Below are 21,905 nucleotides of genomic sequence, written 5' to 3' on the forward strand. Positions count from 1 at the left end.
CCATAAAATTAATACATTAAAATCAATTGAGTAATTCAGGGTGAATCTCCACAAGGGTATCCCACAAATAAAGTGGAATACCTAACAAGCAATCTTTTCCTGGGATATGTGAACCTTTACAAAACTCAACGAAACATGTCAGAACACCAAATCGGGGTGCAATCGAGGATTACACCACAAAAAAAAAGATCACAACAGTAAATAGGGTCGGGTAAATGATGCATGGCTATGATAAAACATGAGTGAAAAATCAGAACAGAAAAGTCAGCTACTGTCACGTTCGCTCCTGCCTCGCCTAGCGAAGGCTTAGCGAATACTCGCTGCATGCTCGCTTAGCGATGTGCTAGCGAGCGGCTGCGGATTCTGATTTTGATATCAGTACAATTTCAACCAATTTTATGCCTTATGGCTTTCATTACAGCAATTATATGGTTAATCATTTAAGGTATTCAGGTACATACTAAAATTCACATGCCAAACTTAAGATATTTTCATAAATTTAATCATAATGCCATATGCAAATTAAGAACATAAGGCAGTAATAGCAATGTAAACCTGTTTGCGATTGAATTGCGACTTTGAATCGGTAACTCGGATTGAATTGGGCAGAGGTAAACCTTGATGCCGCCGAGTTCCTTCAGGGTTGGCCTCCCGTGAGTGTTAGGGTTTGCTTGCTAGGGTTCTCCTTTCTCCGTTTTTCGTTCTCCCTCTTTTCGTGTCTGAAGTGTCGGTATTTATAGTGATTGTGGTGACCTAATGGGCTCAGAATGAAGCCCAAAAATTCTGATATATCGCAAGCTTCGCTAGGCGAGCGTTGTAGCGAAGGGTTCGCTAGGCGAAGGATTTACTCGCCTAGCGAGCAGACCATTTGTGACCTAATGGGCTCAGAATGAAGCCCAATAATTCTGGTATTCGCAAGCTTCGCTAGGCGAAGGAGTTGCTCGCCTAGCGAGCAAGCTAATTTGGGCCTTTTTCTGGATTGGGCCTGTTGTGAGCTGGGCTTTTGTTCCTTTAAGGTCAGTGCCTTGCAGAATAAGTTGGAGTGCTTCGAGAAATGTTTTGCAAGATTAATGGGCAAATTTTGGGGTATGACACTTGCATTAAAAATAACAACATTGCTAGTTGGTTCAAATGCTTAAGCAGTTCTTTTCTATACTAACTACATTGGTTCAAAACCCTCTACATGCAAATCATTAGTTTGCTAACTACAATACATTAGTTATACTTCTAATAAAATAATATTAACAATTTATTCGTTAAACTTCTAATTTAATTTAATTTGTTTTATAAATAATGAAAAAAATTATTTTGGTGCCTATTTTTTTTATCATTTTTATCCTTATTATTAACTTCCACATATTATATTTGTATTTTCTAATAATTATATTTAAATAAAAAATATTGCTTATATTTTTATCGATAGAAATTTAAAAAAAAGATAGTCAAATACGCGAGTGCCTATTTAGATACTAGTTGAAATAAAAATAATTATAAATAAGGTATTTCAATTAGACCAACTAATCTCACATCATCAAATTAGATGACATATAAAAAGTTACATTGAAACAAAAAGGTGTACTAAAATCCCGAAAAAATTAAAATAGAGAAATAATTAAATTGAATTTTAAAATGGAGGGATAATAACTCAAAAAAATAATAATAATAAAGAAACCAAAATTACAATTAAACTAAAATTATTAATGTGTGAGAAAATCTATCGTAAAATATATATGATACAATGAAGAGAGTTTCTAATAGACAAAGAGGTCGATGTACATGCTGTAAAGTTATGACTATAACCTTCAAGTTAATGAAGTCAGATAAGTATAAATTGTAAAAATGAATAACTTGTACCTTGGTATAAAGCGCAACCTTGGTATGAAGTGCAAAAAATAAAAATGAATATGAGATATATGTACTACGATTAAAACTATTTCTAGTTGAATTGCAGGACATAGTTAAATTGACTCCAATAATTAAGATAAAATTTAAAAGAAAATTATATATATAGTGAGGTTCTCATCTAAGAATAATTCTAATTATATTAATAATAATATATCTCATATTCGGTGTATGGAATTTCAAGCCGAAATCTAAAATTTAATAATAATATATTTCATAAACTCCAGAGTGACTATTGACTCAGTGAGCATAATAATTTGCAAATATTCCACACTTCTTCTCATCCCTCTTATTTCTCCATTGTTAATATCATTACTCTGTTTATTGATGAGTTATCATCATGACCGTGATATTAGAGCTCACCCTCGTATCAACAGAAGGATTAAACAACTATACTTCCTGTCTCAACCCCACCGTAAGACCCTTCATCACACTCACCAAATTCCCACCCACCACAACAACCACACCTACTACACCATGGAACAATAACATCTTCCACGTCCTACTCGATCCTACTTTCTTTTCAGAAGCATCTTCATGTCTATATCTTCAGCTATTCATCAAGCGGAGAATCATGGGTCAGGCCCAACTTGGCTGGTGTTTTATTCCGGCCTCGGATATTGGCCTTACACCAGATTCAGTCCGGTACCTGAGTTACCGGCTACGAGGCAAAGACGGATCAAGGAGACACGTCATTATCAATATCTCCGTCCGGTTGGATATAACTTCGCTGACAACTGACATGGACACGTGTCACACTGTCATTGGGATACCAGTGACAGCCATCGGGGGAGCTTAAGTGGGGCACTGTAATAGTTCCTTGTTTTGTCCTAACTTGTGTTTTTTCTTTATTTGAGAAAGTGTGGGCAAGGCCACTTGTTGTGGTTTGTTTTGATGTAACATCACTTTCTTTGTTTAACCGTATGAATCTCATTGCATGTGATGTGATGTTTTGATTGGATTTAATAAAGCTTTAACTATTATCATTGCATCAGATACACAACATTGTTTAAAAAAAATAGCAGTAAAATGATCAACATAACATGTAATAAATATATGGACAGGTTATAGATACATATGGCCATGTCGTCTGCTCTTGTGTGACGAGCATGTGAAACTTTGAATTACAAATTTACAAGCAGCAAGGGTTAATTCCCTGCTTACAGAGAAATAGAAATGCTTCAACTTTTTTTTCTTGTGTAGGATTACATGTGGTTGTACTAAACTTTATGACTTACAGATTGGCAGGTGTAAAAAGTGTGCCCCTCCAAAGTTCTAACTGACTTCAGCATTGGTCTCTACCTCCAACCCAAAAAAACTTCTCTCTTTCTCTCAATGCATTTTCCTGAAGAACGCTAATAGGCCTAAGGCTGCAACAACTGCAGCTCCAGCTGCTACAGTGTGAAAGGCCGAAGCCCATGCTTCTGACTTAGCACATTCCAAATTTAAACTTGATTCTGCTCCATAACCACATGCTCCTGAGTAGTCTAAGCGCAATCTCAATCCCTGCAAAATTCACTAATTCATTCAAGCTCCTGAGAATTCGACTGATATGTGCAAATACTAAAATGGATGTGGATCATAGGTCTATCTCCCAATTAATTAACAGAAAACATTCAATTAGAGGTAACAAAGCTTGTTTTACAATGTAGTTACACTTGCATCGTTGTGACCTTTTTGTTTAATAAAAGTTGAATTTGTTTCTTGTCAAGTAGTCTAGTGGCCGTAAATTCACCATTTAAAGGTGAATAAGTGGGATGTCATGGGTTCAAACCCGCACCCCTGCATCTGATATCCCTACTCAACTGGCTTAGTGGGACAATAAAAGTTGAATTTAAGCACCAGCAGGACCTATAAGATGCATACATTTTATATTCTTCCCACACTAATGTTTTGTTATTCCATTTTTCTATTGTGATCCCAATATTAAAATATAGAAAATAAAAGACTTGTTACTATGTTGCTCGAAATCCATATTTGCTTCAAAACAAATCAATAGTCCCCACAAAAAAACATTCTATTTAACATAGACCAGTAACAGATCCACAATACCTTCAAACCAGCCGTCTTTGCATGGTCCACGGCTGCTGCAAGATCACTATCTGAAGCCAATACAACTTGATCGTGTTCTTCATCTTCATACTAGAAACAAATCAACCAGTTTGCATTAGAAAAAGGAGGAAACGTTGACAAAATCATGTCAATATAAATGCAACATCTTGAATTATACCAAAATTTGGGGCAGGTTATTGGTGTCAATATCATTGCCAACTCTCTGAATGATGGAAGTTATAACCTCTGTCATGCTCCGAGTATCTGAAGTTGTATGTAAACACACAAACACACAAGATCCATAATTTCTTTACTTTTTTCATTATAGAAGAAATTTAATGTAATGTTTAAGGTAAGATAAAGCAGTTGACATACCACATGTGAATCTATGCAATCTACCCTTCTTATCTTGTAGTTTGAAGGAAAATGTGGTTTGCGTGCTTGACACATTATAAGGAATGGACCTCCCTGTTTCTCCTCCCTCAGAAACCATTTTAAAGGAAGTGTCGCTGACAACGTCATTAATAATGTGTAATTGTATTAACAATATTAAGAACAATTTTTCCTAGAAATATCTGTGCACATGTCTAACCTATTTGAATCTTCGTCGTCATCATTTGGAGTTAAAGTCATGGTCGAATCCCAAAACTTTTGTATCATGCTGTTGGTAGCTTCATTGTTCAGATTTGCAGTATTCCCAGCCTAATTAATGGAGAAAAATGATACTGTCATTGCAAATGCTTCCCAAACTTCTAAACATTTTAAATTATTTTTCATGAACTTCCATTTATTTAAGTAGAAAATAAGGATTCAAGAGGTTTTTATTGACAAGAACTTGATTGTAGCAATTTAGAGATTAAATTCAGGCAAAAACTTATTGAGAGGCCAAATTCACAACATTGACCAATAAATAAGCCTTAAAATTCTAGGCTCATATACCACTCTTTTTTTAAACTCAAAATTCTAGATTTAAAACTAGATAAATGAAAATTAGTTTACATCTATTATTCTTAGTTGCTTGTGAATAATCAAGCTTTCGGATTCTAATATTCTCAATATGCTCAAGCAGATGGATGAATATAAAAGGTGGTGATACTTTGCCAGGTTTAAGACCAAAACGCTGACTGCTGAGCCACACACCCTTAACTTGCATACATGAGATATTAATATTTATCGGTTCGTAGAAAGTATAATTTGAAAACTACTAACAACATCATAAGTACCAAACCAATTAAGGACGTGATAAGTTAGTAATTATTGACAACAATTTTCCATAAGCAAAGCATGAACAAAGCCACATACCTGACTAGCTGTAGCTACAGCAGCATGAGTGATATGAATCACATCAACCGTCGCAACAACAATGCCATCTGTTTTCAAAGACCAAAATCAGTAGAATATCTATGCAAGGAAACTGTTCCCCATCTCATGCTAGTATGTTACCTCTATCAACCACAGGAAGATGCAAGAATTTTCCATTATGCATTAAGTGAAGTGCATCAACAATTGGTGTGTCGATTACTGCACATTCTGGATTTGGAGTCATGACCTGTAGATTGTGTTGAGTATACTACGTCAGATAAAAAGAAGAAGAAAGGCAAGGAAAAATGGGATCCCAAACAAAACTATGTCAAGATTTACCGTCTCAACAAGAGTTGACGATGGGGAGAGATTTTGTGCTATTACTCGCATCAAGATATCCCTTGAACTGAAGTTTGTATACACAATGTAATCCATCAAAATTATTCAGCAATACCTATGACATAAAAAAACTAAATTCTGTCTGTTTCTGGAATTTATTTTATTTTTTTTCTTTCATTTTTAACTATAAAAGAAGTAGTTTTATTTTCTATTTTTAATGATTTTTAAAGAACCAAAAATTTTACTTCACTGTTTTCATGTAGTTTAAAAATTGATAAAATTATAATAGTGCACCATTTTTTGTAAGCCACAAATATATACTTAATTGTTGAGATATAAGTATTGGTTAGGATATTGTGTTATTATATCTTGATTATATTTATTTAACTTTCCTTTCTTAGTTGATTATTTTCCTAACTTTTGGAATTGATTAGGAGACTCATGTGTATATATATTTGTGCATTCCCCTCTCATAATACAGACGGTATATTCAATCTCAAGTAAAATGAACATAAACTTGATTTTTTAATGTGAGGGAGGGACTAGCAATCGTAGAAAAGGTGCGACATTTCCAAAAAAATAAAAAGTAATGGGTGGCAATGTTCATAGCAACACACTTACGTCAGGATACCACAAGGTTTGCCATCAACTACCACAACAGCAGCACTTCCACGAAGTTCAAGCATCTTTTTTGTTGTTGTCAAAACTGAGTCTCTTGATGAGACTGTAACAACACTGGAAAGTACCATCTTCTGAATTAGCTTTGGGGTATAACTCCAACCCCATAAACAAAATAAAACATGTGTGATTTTTCTTCAACTTAAAAGAAAAGGTATTACCTACTTTGAATTCTCAGGAATGATTGTAGACAATGATGGTTTAAATATCTGCTCCCGAAGAGTCTCAAAGAATGATGAATTGGAGCCTGCACAAAATCAAATTAGTGTGAAACAAAATTTGGCTTACAGAGCAAATCGGCGCCTTACTTAAAACAATGTCCTCCAATGTTGTCCTAATTAGAAATAAGAGAGTAAGAAATGCAGAAAGAAATCACTCCACAAACCAGAGGCAGAAGCTCCCCAGTGTTTTTCGATACCTTCAACAGCCGCTGCAATTGCCTTTCCTTTCTCTGCTGCCCTTTCCATACGGGCAATGGCATCATATAAACACTTTGCTATGTCAAGGATAGCAACCACTTCTCCATTCTCCACCACAGGTAAATGTCTGAATCTCCCTGCAAAACATAAATCAGCCTTGTATTCAGAAGGCAGGACACAAAAACAGGGAAAAAGCACATATCATGAAGTAATATGCCTTGCAAACATTTACTACTAACCTTGCACCATCTTTTGGAGCGCTTCCACAGCAAGAGTGTCGGTAATGACAAATACTGGATTTCTTGTCATAACCTTGGAACAAGGTGTGTCTTCAAGATTAATCTCACAGGAAATTACTCTTGTTGTTATATCCTTTAACCACAGAAATAGGATAGTAAATTATGCATGCAAAAAGTGCAGGAATCCAATTCCAATCCTTTCCCTTTTTTTCCTTGTAAACACGTAATAAAAGGAAGTTCGAGTCAAACCTTGTCTGTGAGGATTCCACAGAGCAGAGCACTAGAATCAGTTAATAATAGGGCATCTACCCTGCGAGCAGCCATCCGACGGCAAGCTTCATAGATAGTTGTTGATTCAGGCACTGTCAATGCCTTTGAAAGCCGCAGTGATTTCACAGTTCGGTCACCCCTGATCCAATTCCAAGAAGAAAAGAAGCTATCAGTGCATAAAAACAAAAATGCTGACAAAGCAAGTCCGAGAAAACACAACAGTATGTTATAGTGTCGCATCCTACATTGTTATTTCCTCCTAAAAGATTCAAGAATACTAAGCCATTTAGACTTGCTTTAAATGGTGACCTGCATGTGATATTAAATAGATTAATAATTCATTCTTTCATTTTCATATGCATCTTTTTCTAAGTATTCATGATAAGATCCTCGGAGTGTCAACATTATAGGTTTCCTTCTACATCCATAATGATCTCATGATCATGTCAACTCGGTATCCCTATATGTTACTGCAAGAATCCATTAACAAGATCGTACCCATTCAAAATAATAGAACCTTTCAATGTTTTTCTTTATAAGACAGAAATAGAATTCAAAACAACACTATGAGGTAGATGAATCCAAACTACATTGACACACCAAATCTAACAATAAGCACACCATTAATTTATCAAAAAAATCAAAATTTCCTAAACATTTCAATGTAGCTATCACCGATTTTTTTTAAAATAATCTAACTAAGTGCATTTATAGGGCCAGTTTGTTTTAGCTATAAAAAAATGGATTTTTTCTTTGTATTTCTGAAAATGGATTTTACAAAAATGTTTTTCAAAATATTACAAATTTTTCTAAATTTATTTTTTATAAATTAAAAGATTGAATTGTTCATTTTCTAACATAAATATACATTATTGAAGATCAAAACATAGTCAAAATCATAATTTTTTAAAAAAATTGTATCTCAAAAATGATTTTTAGAAAAAGCTATTTGAAATAGCTTCAAAATTAAGTGATTTTTTTGAAATTTTGATATAAAAAAAACTCGATAAAATGATAAAATACCTAAAATAACATTTTAAAAATAACTATTCAAACAAAATTTTCATTTGAAACTTTTATGAAAAGTTTCTTTATAAATTTTTTTTACACTAAAATATATAACACTGTAAAAATCATTTTTAGAAAAAAACCAAAACAAAACGAGCCCATAATCTCGTTCGAACAATCATTGGCTTCATTGTATGGAATCAACAATTGTTTGAATTTAACAATTTTTATAAGGTTTTAAAAAACTCTTACCGTGAACGCAACAAAACAAGAAGGTGCCAATACCGACTCTGTTATTTGCCGTTTTAACGATAAAGAACAAAAATTCACACCGCGGTGATTGTGGTCAGTGTCACAACACTTATTCGGACCGAAATCACGAAATCTTTATACGACCACAACACTTATAGCATCCGAAATCGCAAAAGCCTTTATGCCATTGTTATTTAAAGCCATTTATAGCAACACAAAAAAATATAGTTTTAAAAAATACGCAGTATATGAAAATCAGAACTCACATGAAGACGATTAATTCAATTCCAAATTAAATTTATCGTTGGAATTAAATAATCTATTGAACATTCAATCAAACACCAAACATTTCACCGTGGAAACACTGAACGTGAGAAATCAGCAATAAAAGCGTTGATTGAGAAAAAAGAGAACGTACGCGATGGTGGTGCGCATAGACGGAAATGGTTTACGAAAAGTGGTGTCCGGAAGTGAAAAGTCAGATCCCTTCTTCTTAGACCGCCTAGGGCTACCCGAGAACGAAGCACTCCTTCGCGAAGAACCACCGTGACTCGACATTTTCAATGTACTGAACAATCTGAACAATTCAAATCAAATGTCAGAGTTATGAAACAATTTCAGGAAAAGAAAAGGGATAAGAAGCTCGCCGAAAGAGGGAAGGATTGAGTTGAAGCTGTTATGAAAATGTGGAGTTAATTGGGAATGGAGGAATGAGGTTGAAGTGGTCGGAAAATGATCGGCGAATGGAGAAAACCGGTGACCAGCCGGCGAGGAGAGAAGGAGAGATAGAGAGGAAAGATTGCATTTTTACGAAGATGGTTGGAAAAAAAAAGCGGGTGATGGGAGAGGAGAAGTTGAAGCCGATTACAACGGGTCCAATCACACTGATGCACGTGGACACTTATTTTTCTCCTATACTTATTTTTATGATTTTTTTTTAAATCACAAAGTATTTAAATTTAATTGCTAAAATAACCACTATTTCAAATTATTTATCGAAATAATCATATTTCATGCACACATTTAAAGTATACATCTATTGGATTGGTCCATATATTTTATCATTGAGCATAGACATCAATATCATATACGCATGCATACATTGAAGTCAATGCAATTAACGCACACTTACTATATATCATGTGTATACTTACTAATAATTATTAATATTATGATATTAAGTTAAAATACATAACAATTGACAAGAAAATCAATGACTCGTCCGATTGAAACGCCTCATGTTCCACATCCTGGTGCGTTAGAGTGCCTTAGAGGTCTTTCACGATTTCCATGAGGTGTTTGGGGTCTTTGAATGTTGACATGATACAATGGTGGCTGGTGTGAAGGTCTAGTAGAAGGTCCAGCAGTATTTGATAAATTTGTCATCATTTCTTTCCAATAGTTTGTGGTGTTGCCGCCAACGGTGCTACCGTAATTGAGTTTGGTGCTCATGTTGTCGTAGTTGGGTCGTTGTGGTTGAATGGTTTGTGGACGGCGTCACGGTGAAGAATCAGAGACCAAGCTATTGATTAGACTTGACTCATGAATCAAAATATCACCACCAAACGTTAATTTATCCAAGGGAATGGGAAAAATTCAAAAATAACCCAATATGTATATGCAAAGCTAGAAGATTGAACTTAAGCTAAGCAATAGGGGGAGATTCTAAGGTACGGGGGTGTGTTATGAAAATGGAAGGTATTAACACCCTAATCATTTGTAGTACTCTACAGGAACCTTTTAAATATATGTGTTTGATTTAAAATTGTTTGCTATTTGATTAGGGAGATGAAAAAAAGAACATCCTTTTATTGTTTGATGATTTGAAAAGACATTGAGTTTTATACCTACGTACCCGTGAAGGATCAAAATCTCGTAGTCCGGGTTCAAAAGTAAGAAGGGATTTGTTGGGGTTGATTTTATGAGAAAGAGACAAATTGTCATCTTAAGGAGAAAAATCACTTTTAAATCACCACAAACATGTGGAAGATAGATCTTTGCATCAAATTGAAAGAAGGGTTCTCACTTGGATATATAATCAACAAGCATGTCACATACCTCTTCCAAATGGAAAAGAATCAGTATCAATCTCAACAATGTTATGGGGTAGGAGATTTAAATCTCAACTAGGGATGACTCATGTCTAATCATTTTTATGAAAAGTTTTTAAACATGGAAAAGCCAAAGTGGCAAAAGGGGTTAAATTAAGTTTGTGTTTTTTTGGTCTTATGAAAAGATCTTTGAATATGCTTAAGTGTTTTGAAGCATTTGATTAAGAAATAAAAGGGAAAACAATGACCTAAGTCAAATTTTATTATGAAAGTGGTTATAAAAAGGAGAAAGAGATATATAATCCTAAGGTTTACATTGAGGGGAACCTAAGATTGTATCTAGAAGTTTTTGATTAAGGGGAATCAAAGTTGTATAGGATACAGATAAACACACACATGAAAAATGACAAAAATGTCATGATTCCCTTCCCTTAGATATAAACAATAACAAGGTTGAACATGCATTAACATTAAGGCACAAAATATGGCTAAATACAATGACAATCATAAGTTGAGTGAGGTATGAATGATAATATTGATCATGGTTTTTAGGCATTGAGATAAACATAAATAAAACATGACGAAGTTTCACATAACATCACAAGACATAACACATTGATGGTGAAGACAAAATCATATTTGATATGGTAAAAGCATTCATTGATACATGGTAAACACAACATGAACCAATTTAGATCAAACATGCATCACATTATAATTCTTCACAAAATAAACATTAAACTTGAATCAAAGTTCATGATAAGACCAAGATTAAGTGGAAACCTAATCACCTTTTAACCATTCATTCAAACATGTTTTCAAGGTGAATCAATTGATACATTGTATTAATATAATCAAGTTCAAAAATGTTAAGGATAACAATCAACATTTAAAAGAGTGTTCTTTAATCATACAAACTTTCAACATCAAGAACAAACAAAACATAAGCCAAAATAATCAATTAGGAGCCTTAAAAAAACACTTAAAAGCACATGTTTTCCATCCAATCAAAAGTGGTGAAATAAATAATATTTTTGGGATTTTTTTTGGTGTCATCATAAAATAGACATTCTCATGAACACGTGGCAAAAAGAATGGGTCAAAAATGTTAAGGGATAATGAAGTTATGAAGGAAAATGAACATTTAACAAGTGAGAAAAAATAAACACTACAATGGCTAGGCTCGAACCCACGCTCTTGGGGTTCCATGCACTGTTTGAAAAAATAAATAAATAAAAAGTCTAAGTCTAAGGCAATGGGGATTTGCACCTCAAACCTTTTGGTTACAAGTGACTTAAGGCATGCAATTCTACCACTGAGGCGGCGATACATCCATTAATTAAAATGCAAACAAATGTATATATTATATAACACGTTTCCTTTGACTTTTTCAATGCCAACTCAGCATCATCTTCAACCTCTAGCTTCTCTCTCTTATTTTCGTTTTTTTTCTTTCATTCTTTTTTCAGATTTTTAAACAAACATATCTCTCTCATTTCTCAACCATTTTTCATGAAATAAAGATCAAAATTGTTTAGAAAAATGTAAGGAACACAATGGCACGATAGATTTTAGCTAATACTCAAAGATGAAGATGCACGAAGGCAAAAACCAGAACTGAAACTTTAGGTTCCATGCAACTTAAATTCACATAAAAAACAACAATATAAATGACATGTAAGCTAATGATCCTTCTTAACACAATAAATGCTACATGTTTGCTTCAGAAATCAAAATGAAATGGCGTATGTATGATGAGTTTCAAAGTGCAAGAATATACATATTGGAGCAAGGTCCAATGCCTCTTCAACACTACTTTCAGCTACTGTTTAATGCTTCTCCTAATGCTTATGAGTTCCCAGAAGATGGTTGGAACCTTTGGTTTGCAGAATGCACGAGCTAAATGAGAAAATGAAGGTTAAAGTTGAAAAGCTATCAAGAATGACGTTTTTCTTGGAAAGCTTGATGTGTGGATAGATAAGGCTTTGTCCTCTATTTGTAGGGATCCTTGAAGGTTCAAGAAGCCTCAAATATCATAAAATAATCATGGCATGTACTTCATTGCTTGCTTGGTTGGTTCTTGCACAATTCTCCAAGTGGAAAGCATGGAAAAAGAAAGGAGTTCATGAAATGTTTTATGTTGTCCTTGCTGAAGCATACAGGTTGACTTGAGGCTTGGAGTTGGTATGTATCAAATCCAAGTCCATTTGGGAGCTCAATGGTACTTCTTGTTGAATTAAAGCTACTTTATGCAACAAATGGAATAGTTCATTGTGTATTGGTTCAGTTCCTTAGATAATAGCTCAAAAATGGGTGAAACATTCTGATTATGTGGGATTTAGAAGCAAGAAGTACATGTACTTGTGGATTTGTTTGGATTTGTAATGTACTTTGGCTTGAAATTTGACTTATGAACCATTCCACGGGGTTGTCTTCCCAAATTTGATTCTCTTAGCTCAAGCATGGAAAATTCTTCATCTTGGACATTTTGGAAAGATGGAATCATGATATACAACTTTCATGTTGATCACTTTGCTTGAATCAGTTGGGATCTTGGTGAAAAATTGGCATAAAGTTGGTCACTTGACTAGGTCAGCATGCTGAAAATTTCACTAAGTGTTTTATCATTTGACAAACAAATGATTCATCCACTTCATGGCCCCATATCTCCTTATTCGTGCATTTTTTGAGGTTTCATCACGTAGGACCAAGTTGAAATATGAAGCAAGGTCTTTAATCTGATCATTGAAGAAAATAAAATGGTGGCTTAGATCACAAGTTATGGCCTTGGAAAGTTGGGTACTTGGACATGATTTTTTGGGACTTAGTAAAAATTTAAAATTTTCCATTTTTGCCCTTTTTGCAAGTAACCTTGATTTTCTGGACTAAACTTGACCAAATGACTTCAACCAAAAATATTAAAAGTCAAACTTTGACTTTGCCTTAGTTGACTTTATATCAGATGAATCCAATTCTTGTAATCTTTAATGAATGGGATCTCTTGGGCACATTAGATGATGTAAATAAATCACTTATGGTGTATTTAAAATATTTGAACCATACTTCAAACTTTGGGATCATGCCTTGGCTAAAAAGTCAACCAATTGACTTTGGGTCAAAACTCTAGTTTAGGGTATCAAATGAACTTTGGCCTTGATGAATTTGAGATGGAATAATCTTGAACTTGATTCTTGTTGATGGAATTCACTTGATCACTTGGGAAGGATGAGGAGTTTGAAATTTTGAAACTCATGTCAAGTCTTGATTAATCAATCTTTGAAAACTCTTGGTGCAAAACCCTAGCTTAAGACAAACAAAGTAAAAAAATCTTTTTGTATTTTCAATAGGTCAGTAATGCAAAGATGCTAGATGTCATGTAAATGATACAAATGATGGTGGCATTTTAGGGTTGAAAATTAGGGTATGACAGACGGTATGGTTGCCCGAATTGGGACATTGAATCGTTTTGGAAATGAAGCAATGACGCTTGTGGTGTAATAAAATCAAACAATGGTTGTGTGTTATGGCGATGGGATGTTTAGGTGTTTATAAATGGAGGGCTATGATGGGATGATTGGTTCGTTTAATATGTGTTGTCGTTGATTCCTCCAATGATGACACATCTCTTTTGCAAAGTCTCTTCAATCGGAATAATCCCATTGACCATCGACTCTTTGTTGATGCCAATCTCCCAAACACGTCAGAGGTTCTGGAATTTGTTATTGTCAGCATCAATATTCGAACCGAAATGGATACGGAGAACAAAATTGTTAGATTATGTAGTTCATGTCTCCAGCTTAATCATAATCGTACTAACTGTCTCAGTGTTGGAACAAGCATAACAAGATAATTTTAATTGTAACTCTTTTGTTTTATATTAAAAATAATATCCATTTCGTATGATAAGCAGAACAAATACAAAAACAACAACACAATAAACTACAACAAATAAAATAACATAACAAACAAATACAACACATAAACAACATAACTATGCGATTACAATCATCAAAACAATTTTGTGAGAAGTATACATCATCATGTAAACGTCTCTATCCGTTTTAATATTGACCCAAAAACGAACTTCTTCATTTTGGTTGAACGTCGTATCAAGCCATTGAATTGTTCTAATCCTTTCACCATCTACAATGTCTCCATCTAACAGACGGTTCAAGATCCTGTTAAGATGTTCAAACATATCTACATTCCAAAGTCGGATCTTCATCGGAGGCTGCACTACTGAAAAGATTAAATCGACATGTCTCTTGTGAATATAAGGACACAAGTATGAATATGGAGACATTTTAAAGAAAATTTGAGGAGATTGAAAGAAAATGGAAGGAAAGGGTAAGAAGTTATGTAAAAAATTATGGGATGATGATGATGTGTATTTATAGATGGAGTGGTGGAGCAGTAGCCACTTGCATTGACGCATACATAGAGTGGACAATGCATGCCCCATTACATGTGGTGCCTACACATGCATGCCTCACTCCTACTGGCGTCTTGACCATGGATGCGCCAGTGCATGTGGCACCAATGAATAACATTTTCATTGGATGCGTCAATGCAACTAGCGCCTAAGTTAGATGTTTTTTGAAAAGTGGTTATTTTAGAATTTTAATTGGTAAAATAGGTTATTTTAAAAAAAATCTATTTTTATTTATACTCTATTTGTTTTCTTTTCAAATGTTTATTGGTTTCTCGCACACATAAAATCAGTTTTTTTTAATACAAAAATTTCAAAGCGAATGCAATTATATATGAGAATGTCTTTCTAAAATCTAAGGAAGTCACTTGCGGTCTAGAGAAATTGCCTTCAATAATTTGACCAAAGCAAACCTAAGATTGCGAAATGGGGTCAATTGAAAAGAAATATTCCACTAGATGAAGAGAATTTTTGAAATCAGAGGGAGAAACCATCTTGTAGGGATTTGCACAACTCCTTACAAACTGAAAGATTCTCATCATGCATGTTGTTAAGGTCAATCTTAGTTTTTCTATAATTCTCTCGAAACTCTTTTGAAGCATTTTTCAACTCCTTATTGGCATTGCTTAAACTAGTCGCTTCACCTTTTTTGCTATTGGCACCGCTTTTCGGCTATAGAACCAGAGTGTTTGAAGGGGTCAAAAGTGGTTTTTATGGCAAGGAGTGAGTTTGAAACACCTTGAACTTCTTCTAGACATCTGTCCCTCTCAAGGGTAAATGAATGGTCATTAGTGGAACATTTGATTTTTTTGTTTTATTATATAATGTATTGTTTCCCAACTCTATTACTAAACCCTATATAAGTACATCCAATACATACAATATACATACCGTTTCCTTTTATTTTATCAATTCTCTTTGTCTCCTCCATTCACCATCTCCTCGGTTCTCATCATCATAACAACCCCTCTCATTTGTTTATTGTACTTATGGTAGTTACTATTTTAATTCATTTTACTTCCATTAGTAGCATGTTTTTCATTCAATTAATAAATTAGTGACTATGAACCTGATACCCGTAGATTTGCCACACTCAAACATATTCAATCACTTTTGTTAGACGACAGTGGTAATGTGGCAGTAAATTAGTTGAAGATTTTTTATAATAGATAGAGATAAATACTAAATAGGGTTATTGTTTTTTTTTTGCTTATGTATTGGGACATTACATCATGTTTGTACAAGGGCATCCATTATAGCAACAAAGGATAGAAAAAAAAATACTAGTGTCATAGTTTTGATTGAAAAGTAAAGAAGTTTCATAAGACTGGATCTTCGTGGATCTCCATGGATATCTGTAGGGATAGGATGGGGGGAAATATTCCTCCGTGGCGGAGATCGGAGATGGGGTCAAGGAGAACTTTGGGGGCGGGGCGGGGATCCCTAAAATCAAGCATATTTAAAGGGTGAATGATTTTTTAATAAGAATAAGAATAATGTATATAAATATTTAGATTAATTTCAATATCTCGAGTATACACCATAAAATATTACTTTTTGTTTTAGGAATTTTTGTAAAAGAAAGAAAGAAAATATGAAAATACAACATAAATAAGGAGGGATGAAGAGGAGGAAAAACTAAGAGTTTGTTTGGAAGTTTGGAAGGAATGAAAGGGAGGAAAAACTAAGAGTTTGTTTGGAAGTTTGAAGGGGATGAGATGGAGGATTTAAGAAAAATAATTATTAAAAAATTATTGAGAAATTTTTAATATTTTTTGAAAGAATAATTTTGTATATAATAATAAAAAATTACTTTTAATGTTTTTAATACTAAGATTAAGAAAATTATATTTGAACAATTTGTATAAACCTTCTATAATCCTCCTCCCATACAAATTTGGTGTTCAAGAAATTAGAGAGATTTTGTGTTATGAATTAGAACAAATTTTCTAAAATCCTCCAAAACAATTTTTTAAAATTATTTTCATTATATATTTAAAAGTCCTCATTTCCATTTCTCTCAAAAGTCTCTAACAAAACCTAAGAAAATAACTAATATTTATGTTACTAGTTTAATTTTAAAATTGTATAAAATTTATGATTTGTCAAAAAAAATGAAAATTTATAAAGTTGTATGTGATTAATTAAAATAATTTGATTATTTAATAAATAATAAAAACATAATATTTAAATGCAACACCTTCCGACTGAGCTACTTCACCTCTCGATCTTCAATCCTTATAGACAATGCTTTAATAGTTAGGTTCTCTCTCACTTGCACATCATTCATCTGAATTATATGCGACGAATCAGGAATGTAATTCCGAAGCTGAGACACATGAAAAACATCATGCATGTTCGAAAGAGACAGTGGAAATGTCACCCTGTAGGCAACAACTCTAATCCTCTGGGAAATCTAATATGGACTAATAAAATAAGGAGTAACTTCTTAGAGTTCAAAGCCTCCCAACACCAGTCACATGTGTGACTCTTAGAAACATATGATCACCCTCTCATAATTCAAGATCCTTCATTTGCTTATCGTGATAAATTTTCTGCCTACTCTGAGATGTCTTCATCTTCTCTTGGATCATATTCACTTTTCATGTAGTCTGTTGCACAATCTCTAGTCCAAGTACAATACTTTCTCCAGACTCATACCAACACAGAGGAGTCCTACACCTCCTCCCATACAATGCCTTAAATGATGGAATTCCAATACTTGAATGATAGTTGTTATTATAAGTAATATGTTTTACATAAGAGGGAAGAGGAGTGTATATTTTGACACAAGAGGGGAGGGTAATGTATTATCAGTATCTCTCAGAAAAGAATAGTGTAATATATTTTGCATACAGAGGAAAAGAAGTGTATATTTTAACACAAGAGGAGAGGATGATGCAATATGAGTATCTCTCGGGATAGGGAAGTATAATTTACTCTTTTTTTATTGCCCAATAAGTTGTGTATTCAATTTTAGGGCAATGGCTCAAAAATAAAGCAAGTTATGTAAAGTGTAAACCCACATACTTGTACATTATGTAAAAGGTATTTCAATATAGTTTTTGTATTCAATCTATAAGTTAATTATGGTTGACTCTATGTAAGTGATCGGTCACCATTTCTATTAGATTTTAGTCTTGTTTTTGTTGATAAGTCGATCAATTCGGTAACAATGTTATGGTATGTTTATGTTTTTTTTCGCATTGTTTTGTTTTTCGTTGATTGGTGTGTTAGTTTCAATGTTAGGTAGTAAAGTGAGTTGTTTTGGTGTTATTATCTTTTTAATTTGAGTTCTCTATGCGTGATGCTTGTTTTCGATAGTCTTGTGTATGTGCAGCTTGAGCAAAGAGGCAACGGACGTGCCAAAGGAGAGAAGACATAAAAAAGGACTGGAAAATACAAAAGCATGAAGACCCGCACGGCCTGTGCAGCAGCACACGGCCCGTGCAGGATGGATGCTCCCCTCCCATACAAAAAACAGGGAGTTTGCACGGACGGCCGTGCAGGTTGGCACGGCCCGTGCAATAAGGTCTGAAGCAGAATTATTTTTGAAGAAAATTTGGGAGCTGCACGGCCTGTGCAGGATTGGCACGGCCCGTGCAGAGTGCGCGAACAGAATTCCATATTTTGTGTTTTCTTATGCTTTTTGGATCCGGAGGGGCATTGTTGGTATTTTGGTTTGGGGATTTTACCTAGACTATTTAAACTGAGGAAAGAGAAGGAGAAAAGGACTTTTTGCAAAATGGGGAAAGAGGATTACACTGAAGAAGATTGAAGAAACAAGAGAATTCACGACGGGGAGATTCAAGGTGACCAACCATTGAAGATCATCGTTTGAAAACTCATTGTAATGTCTAATTTCTTGAACATGTCTATTTTCTACAATATGAGAGGCTAAATCCTCCAATGTTAGGGAGGTGTCAATGATGTGTTAGGGTTTAAGAATATTGATCTCTTTGTTTTGAATTCAACGTTTGAATATTTTTGCATCAATTTTATCATTTAATCATTTGTTTGCTTATGCCATTGGGAACATAGGGATGAGTTTATTTAACGTAAAAAGCTGGAAAGTAGCGTTAAAGGCTTGGTGAATGATAATATTGTGAAGATCTCACTTAGGTATAAGGTTTCTTCACAATAACTAGAATAGTTCTTGATAACTAATTGCTTAATCTTCACACTAATTTGAACGGAAGTAAAGATTAGGGTAGAGATTAAAGTCTTTTTCACTAAGGAATTAGGGAAAAGTAAACTTGAGAATCAGTGATGGATGCATATGAACCTGTTGAATTTATCTAAAGAAATCACTTACCCTACACATTATACACCAATCCCTAACATTTGTTTAATTCATAGAAAGTCAATTTTAAATTTTAAATTCGTTCTTGTGCACAAGTTATTCTAAACAAATTCAACTAAATACTTTTGTTCAACTGATAATCGTCACTATTTCGTATTTCTAACGCAATCCTTGTGATTCGATACTTGTGGGATAAATTCCATTAAAACTACATCGGTAACATAGTACACTTGCTATTTTCCCGACCAAGTTTTTGGCGCCGTTGCCGGGGATTGCCAAAAATACGAAATTGATCAATTATCAATTGAAATTTTATTGCCAAGCAATTAAAATTGTATTATTTATTAGATTTTATCATTACTAATTTTGTCTAACTTGTTTATGCGAGGTAAGGCCTCAGCGGATTTTTCTTTTGACGCAGAACCAGAAAGAACTCTCCGTGCTCGATTGAGAAAAGCTAAGCGAGAAAAACTGGAGAGACCAGATCAAGAGGAAGAGGAAATTGTTTCCGTGCACACAGAAAAGTCAAATTCGGATTCAGAAACAGAATCAATTCAGGAAGTCATGGCTGACGATCCACCACGACCTGAAAGACTTCTTGGTGATTATGGGGGTAATAACAATCCGGGTGGGCGTATGACAATTGTGAACCAACCGGTGAATGTTGAGCAGTTTCAGCTACATCCCAGCACGATTAATCAACTAGAAAGGAAGTCCTTTGCTGGAAGAGTGAATGAAGATGCAAATAAGCATCTCCAACGATTCCTCACCATGTGCACTACTCTCAAGATGCCTGGACATAGCGAAGAAGCAATAAGACTTCGCATGTTTCCTTTTACTCTTGCTGATGAAGCAGAAGAGTGGTTTTACTCTCTACCAGCTCGTAGCATCACCACATGGGAAGAGATGGAGAGAGCGTTCTTGCAAGAATACTTTCCCGCATCTGTCGCATTGAGGAAGAGATACGAGATCCTGAATTTTAAGCAAAAGGAGGGTGAGTCACTAGGAGATGCTTACAAAAGATTCAAACGGATCTTAGTGGCTTGTCCTACTCATAACATGGACGAAACAGAACAAATGCAAATGTTTGTTAATGGTTTGCGAATTCAGACAAGACAAATTCTCGACTCAGCAGCTGGTGGCTCAGCCAACTTTTCAACAGCCACTGGCATGAAGAAGATGTAAGAACAAAAATTGTTCTACAACAGATTCCATGATTTTGATGATAACAAAGGATGAAACCAAAAATGGCACCCTAACGAAAAGTTTCTAAGTGTGCAGGGTTCTAAAGAAAGAAGGAAGAGATCTGATGATGTCATCAGATACAGAACCAGATCAGATACAAATTATCAGAAGATAAGAAGCATCTGAAGTAGAAACACGTTCAAGAAAGTCTAACTCTGAGCAAAACAGCAAAATATCAGAAGCATCTGAACAAGAAGTACGCTCTAGAAATTCTGATTCTGAACAACAGTATGTCAAACTTCAGAAGCTCTTGGCGCTATCTGAAGAAATCATCAGAACTCAAAAGATCAACATCAGAAGCTAGATAGCAGATTCCAAGATCTCCAGAAACATGAAGACTCTGATTATGGAATTGCTAAATAAGGAAGAGTAACGTTAACTTCAAATAAAGTTATGGAAATGGATTTCCTAATACAGGAAGAGACGTTAACTCCAAAAATACAAATGATAAGGAACTATTTGTGGTAAGTAGTCATTCAAGAAGTGAAAGTTGCTTTGACAACAAGCAACATAAGATATGGCACTAATTATTATTCAAGAGTTATTATCTGCCATGATTTTTCAACGGATCCTTCTCTTCTATATAAAGGACTGCAAATCAACATTCAACACACAACATATACAACAAGATTTTTACTGAAAACATCAACACACAAAAATACTGTTTATTCTCTCAATCTTCACGAAGCTTTTGCTTAGTACGTGAAATACTTTGTTCTTATTGTTGTAATATTTGCTTATCTTAGAAGCACTCTAGATTACATAAGCTTTCATCTATTGTTTTATTTTCCTCAAGTGACTCTGTGTAGTCTGTAGACTTGAGAGGACTAAGAGATCTTTCTCTTAGATGTTGTTTGTAAACAATCTTTCAAGATTAGTGGATTAAGTCCTTGTTGAAGGCGAAATCACCTTGGCCGGGTGGACTGGAGTAGCTTTGTGTTATAAGCGAACCAGTATAAAATCCTTGTGTGATTTTCATTTTGAAAAAGCGCTTATTTTCCAAACAATTCAAACCCCCCCTTTCTTGTTTTTCTCTCCTTCAATTGGTATCAGAACTCCGGCTCTGTTATTGATTTTCTAATCAAACACTTAACAGTGTAGAGAGATCCAGAAAGAGAAAAACTATGGCCCACACAAATGAAAAGGATAGTTACAATGCTAAGCCTCCTGTCTTTGATGGAGAGAAATTCGATTACTGGAAAGATAGAATTGAAAGTTTCTTTCTAGGCTATGATGCTGATCTCTGGGACATTGTCACAGATGGATACAAACCTCCTGTCACAGAGGATGGAGCTGAAGTTCCCAGAAGTAAGATGTCAGATGATCAGAAACGAGTTTTCAAGAATCATCACAAGGCCAGAACAATACTCCTAAATGCTATATCTTACAACGAGTATGAAAAGATCACCAACAGAG

The 21,905-nt window shown here is 34.4% G+C and overlaps 1 protein-coding gene across 3 annotated transcripts; it reads right to left on the reverse strand.

Moving 5' to 3' along the window:
- Positions 1-2,929: 2,929 nt before the first annotated feature.
- Positions 2,930-9,315, reverse strand: LOC127107956 (CBS domain-containing protein CBSCBSPB1). 3 transcript variants are annotated; one of them, XM_051045308.1, is made up of 15 exons: positions 9,109-9,315; positions 8,880-9,038; positions 7,181-7,340; positions 6,932-7,064; positions 6,659-6,829; positions 6,439-6,520; positions 6,217-6,330; positions 5,596-5,662; positions 5,398-5,503; positions 5,257-5,324; positions 4,547-4,656; positions 4,330-4,463; positions 4,133-4,218; positions 3,955-4,044; positions 2,930-3,408 (listed from the first exon to the last, which is right to left on the reverse strand). In XM_051045308.1, the coding sequence occupies exons 2-15, from the start codon at positions 9,017-9,019 to the stop codon at positions 3,235-3,237; spliced, it is 1,635 nt and encodes a 544-aa protein (XP_050901265.1). In that variant the 5' UTR covers positions 9,020-9,038; positions 9,109-9,315; the 3' UTR covers positions 2,930-3,234. The 3 variants fall into 3 exon arrangements, with proteins under 3 accessions (XP_050901265.1, XP_050901264.1, XP_050901266.1); XM_051045307.1 differs by having other exon boundaries at positions 8,880-9,314; XM_051045309.1 differs by having other exon boundaries at positions 6,692-6,829; positions 8,880-9,313.
- Between the last annotated feature and the right edge of the window lie 12,590 nt (positions 9,316-21,905).

The sequence above is a fragment of the Lathyrus oleraceus genome, chromosome 7 (assembly GCF_024323335.1).
Source record: "Lathyrus oleraceus cultivar Zhongwan6 chromosome 7, CAAS_Psat_ZW6_1.0, whole genome shotgun sequence".
NCBI lineage: Eukaryota > Viridiplantae > Streptophyta > Magnoliopsida > Fabales > Fabaceae > Lathyrus > Lathyrus oleraceus.

Excerpts from the sequence above, each read along its gene's own strand:
- LOC127107956 (XM_051045308.1), bottom strand. The coding sequence starts at position 9,019 with ATGTCGAGTCACGGTGGTTCTTCGCGAAGGAGTGCTTCGTTCTCGGGT. Across the intron at positions 5,504-5,595 it reads CGTCAACTCTTGTTGAGACG|GTCATGACTCCAAATCCAGA; the intron begins GTAAATCTTGAC and ends CACAATCTACAG. Across the intron at positions 4,219-4,329 it reads ATTGCATAGATTCACATGTG|ATACTCGGAGCATGACAGAG; the intron begins GTATGTCAACTG and ends ATACAACTTCAG.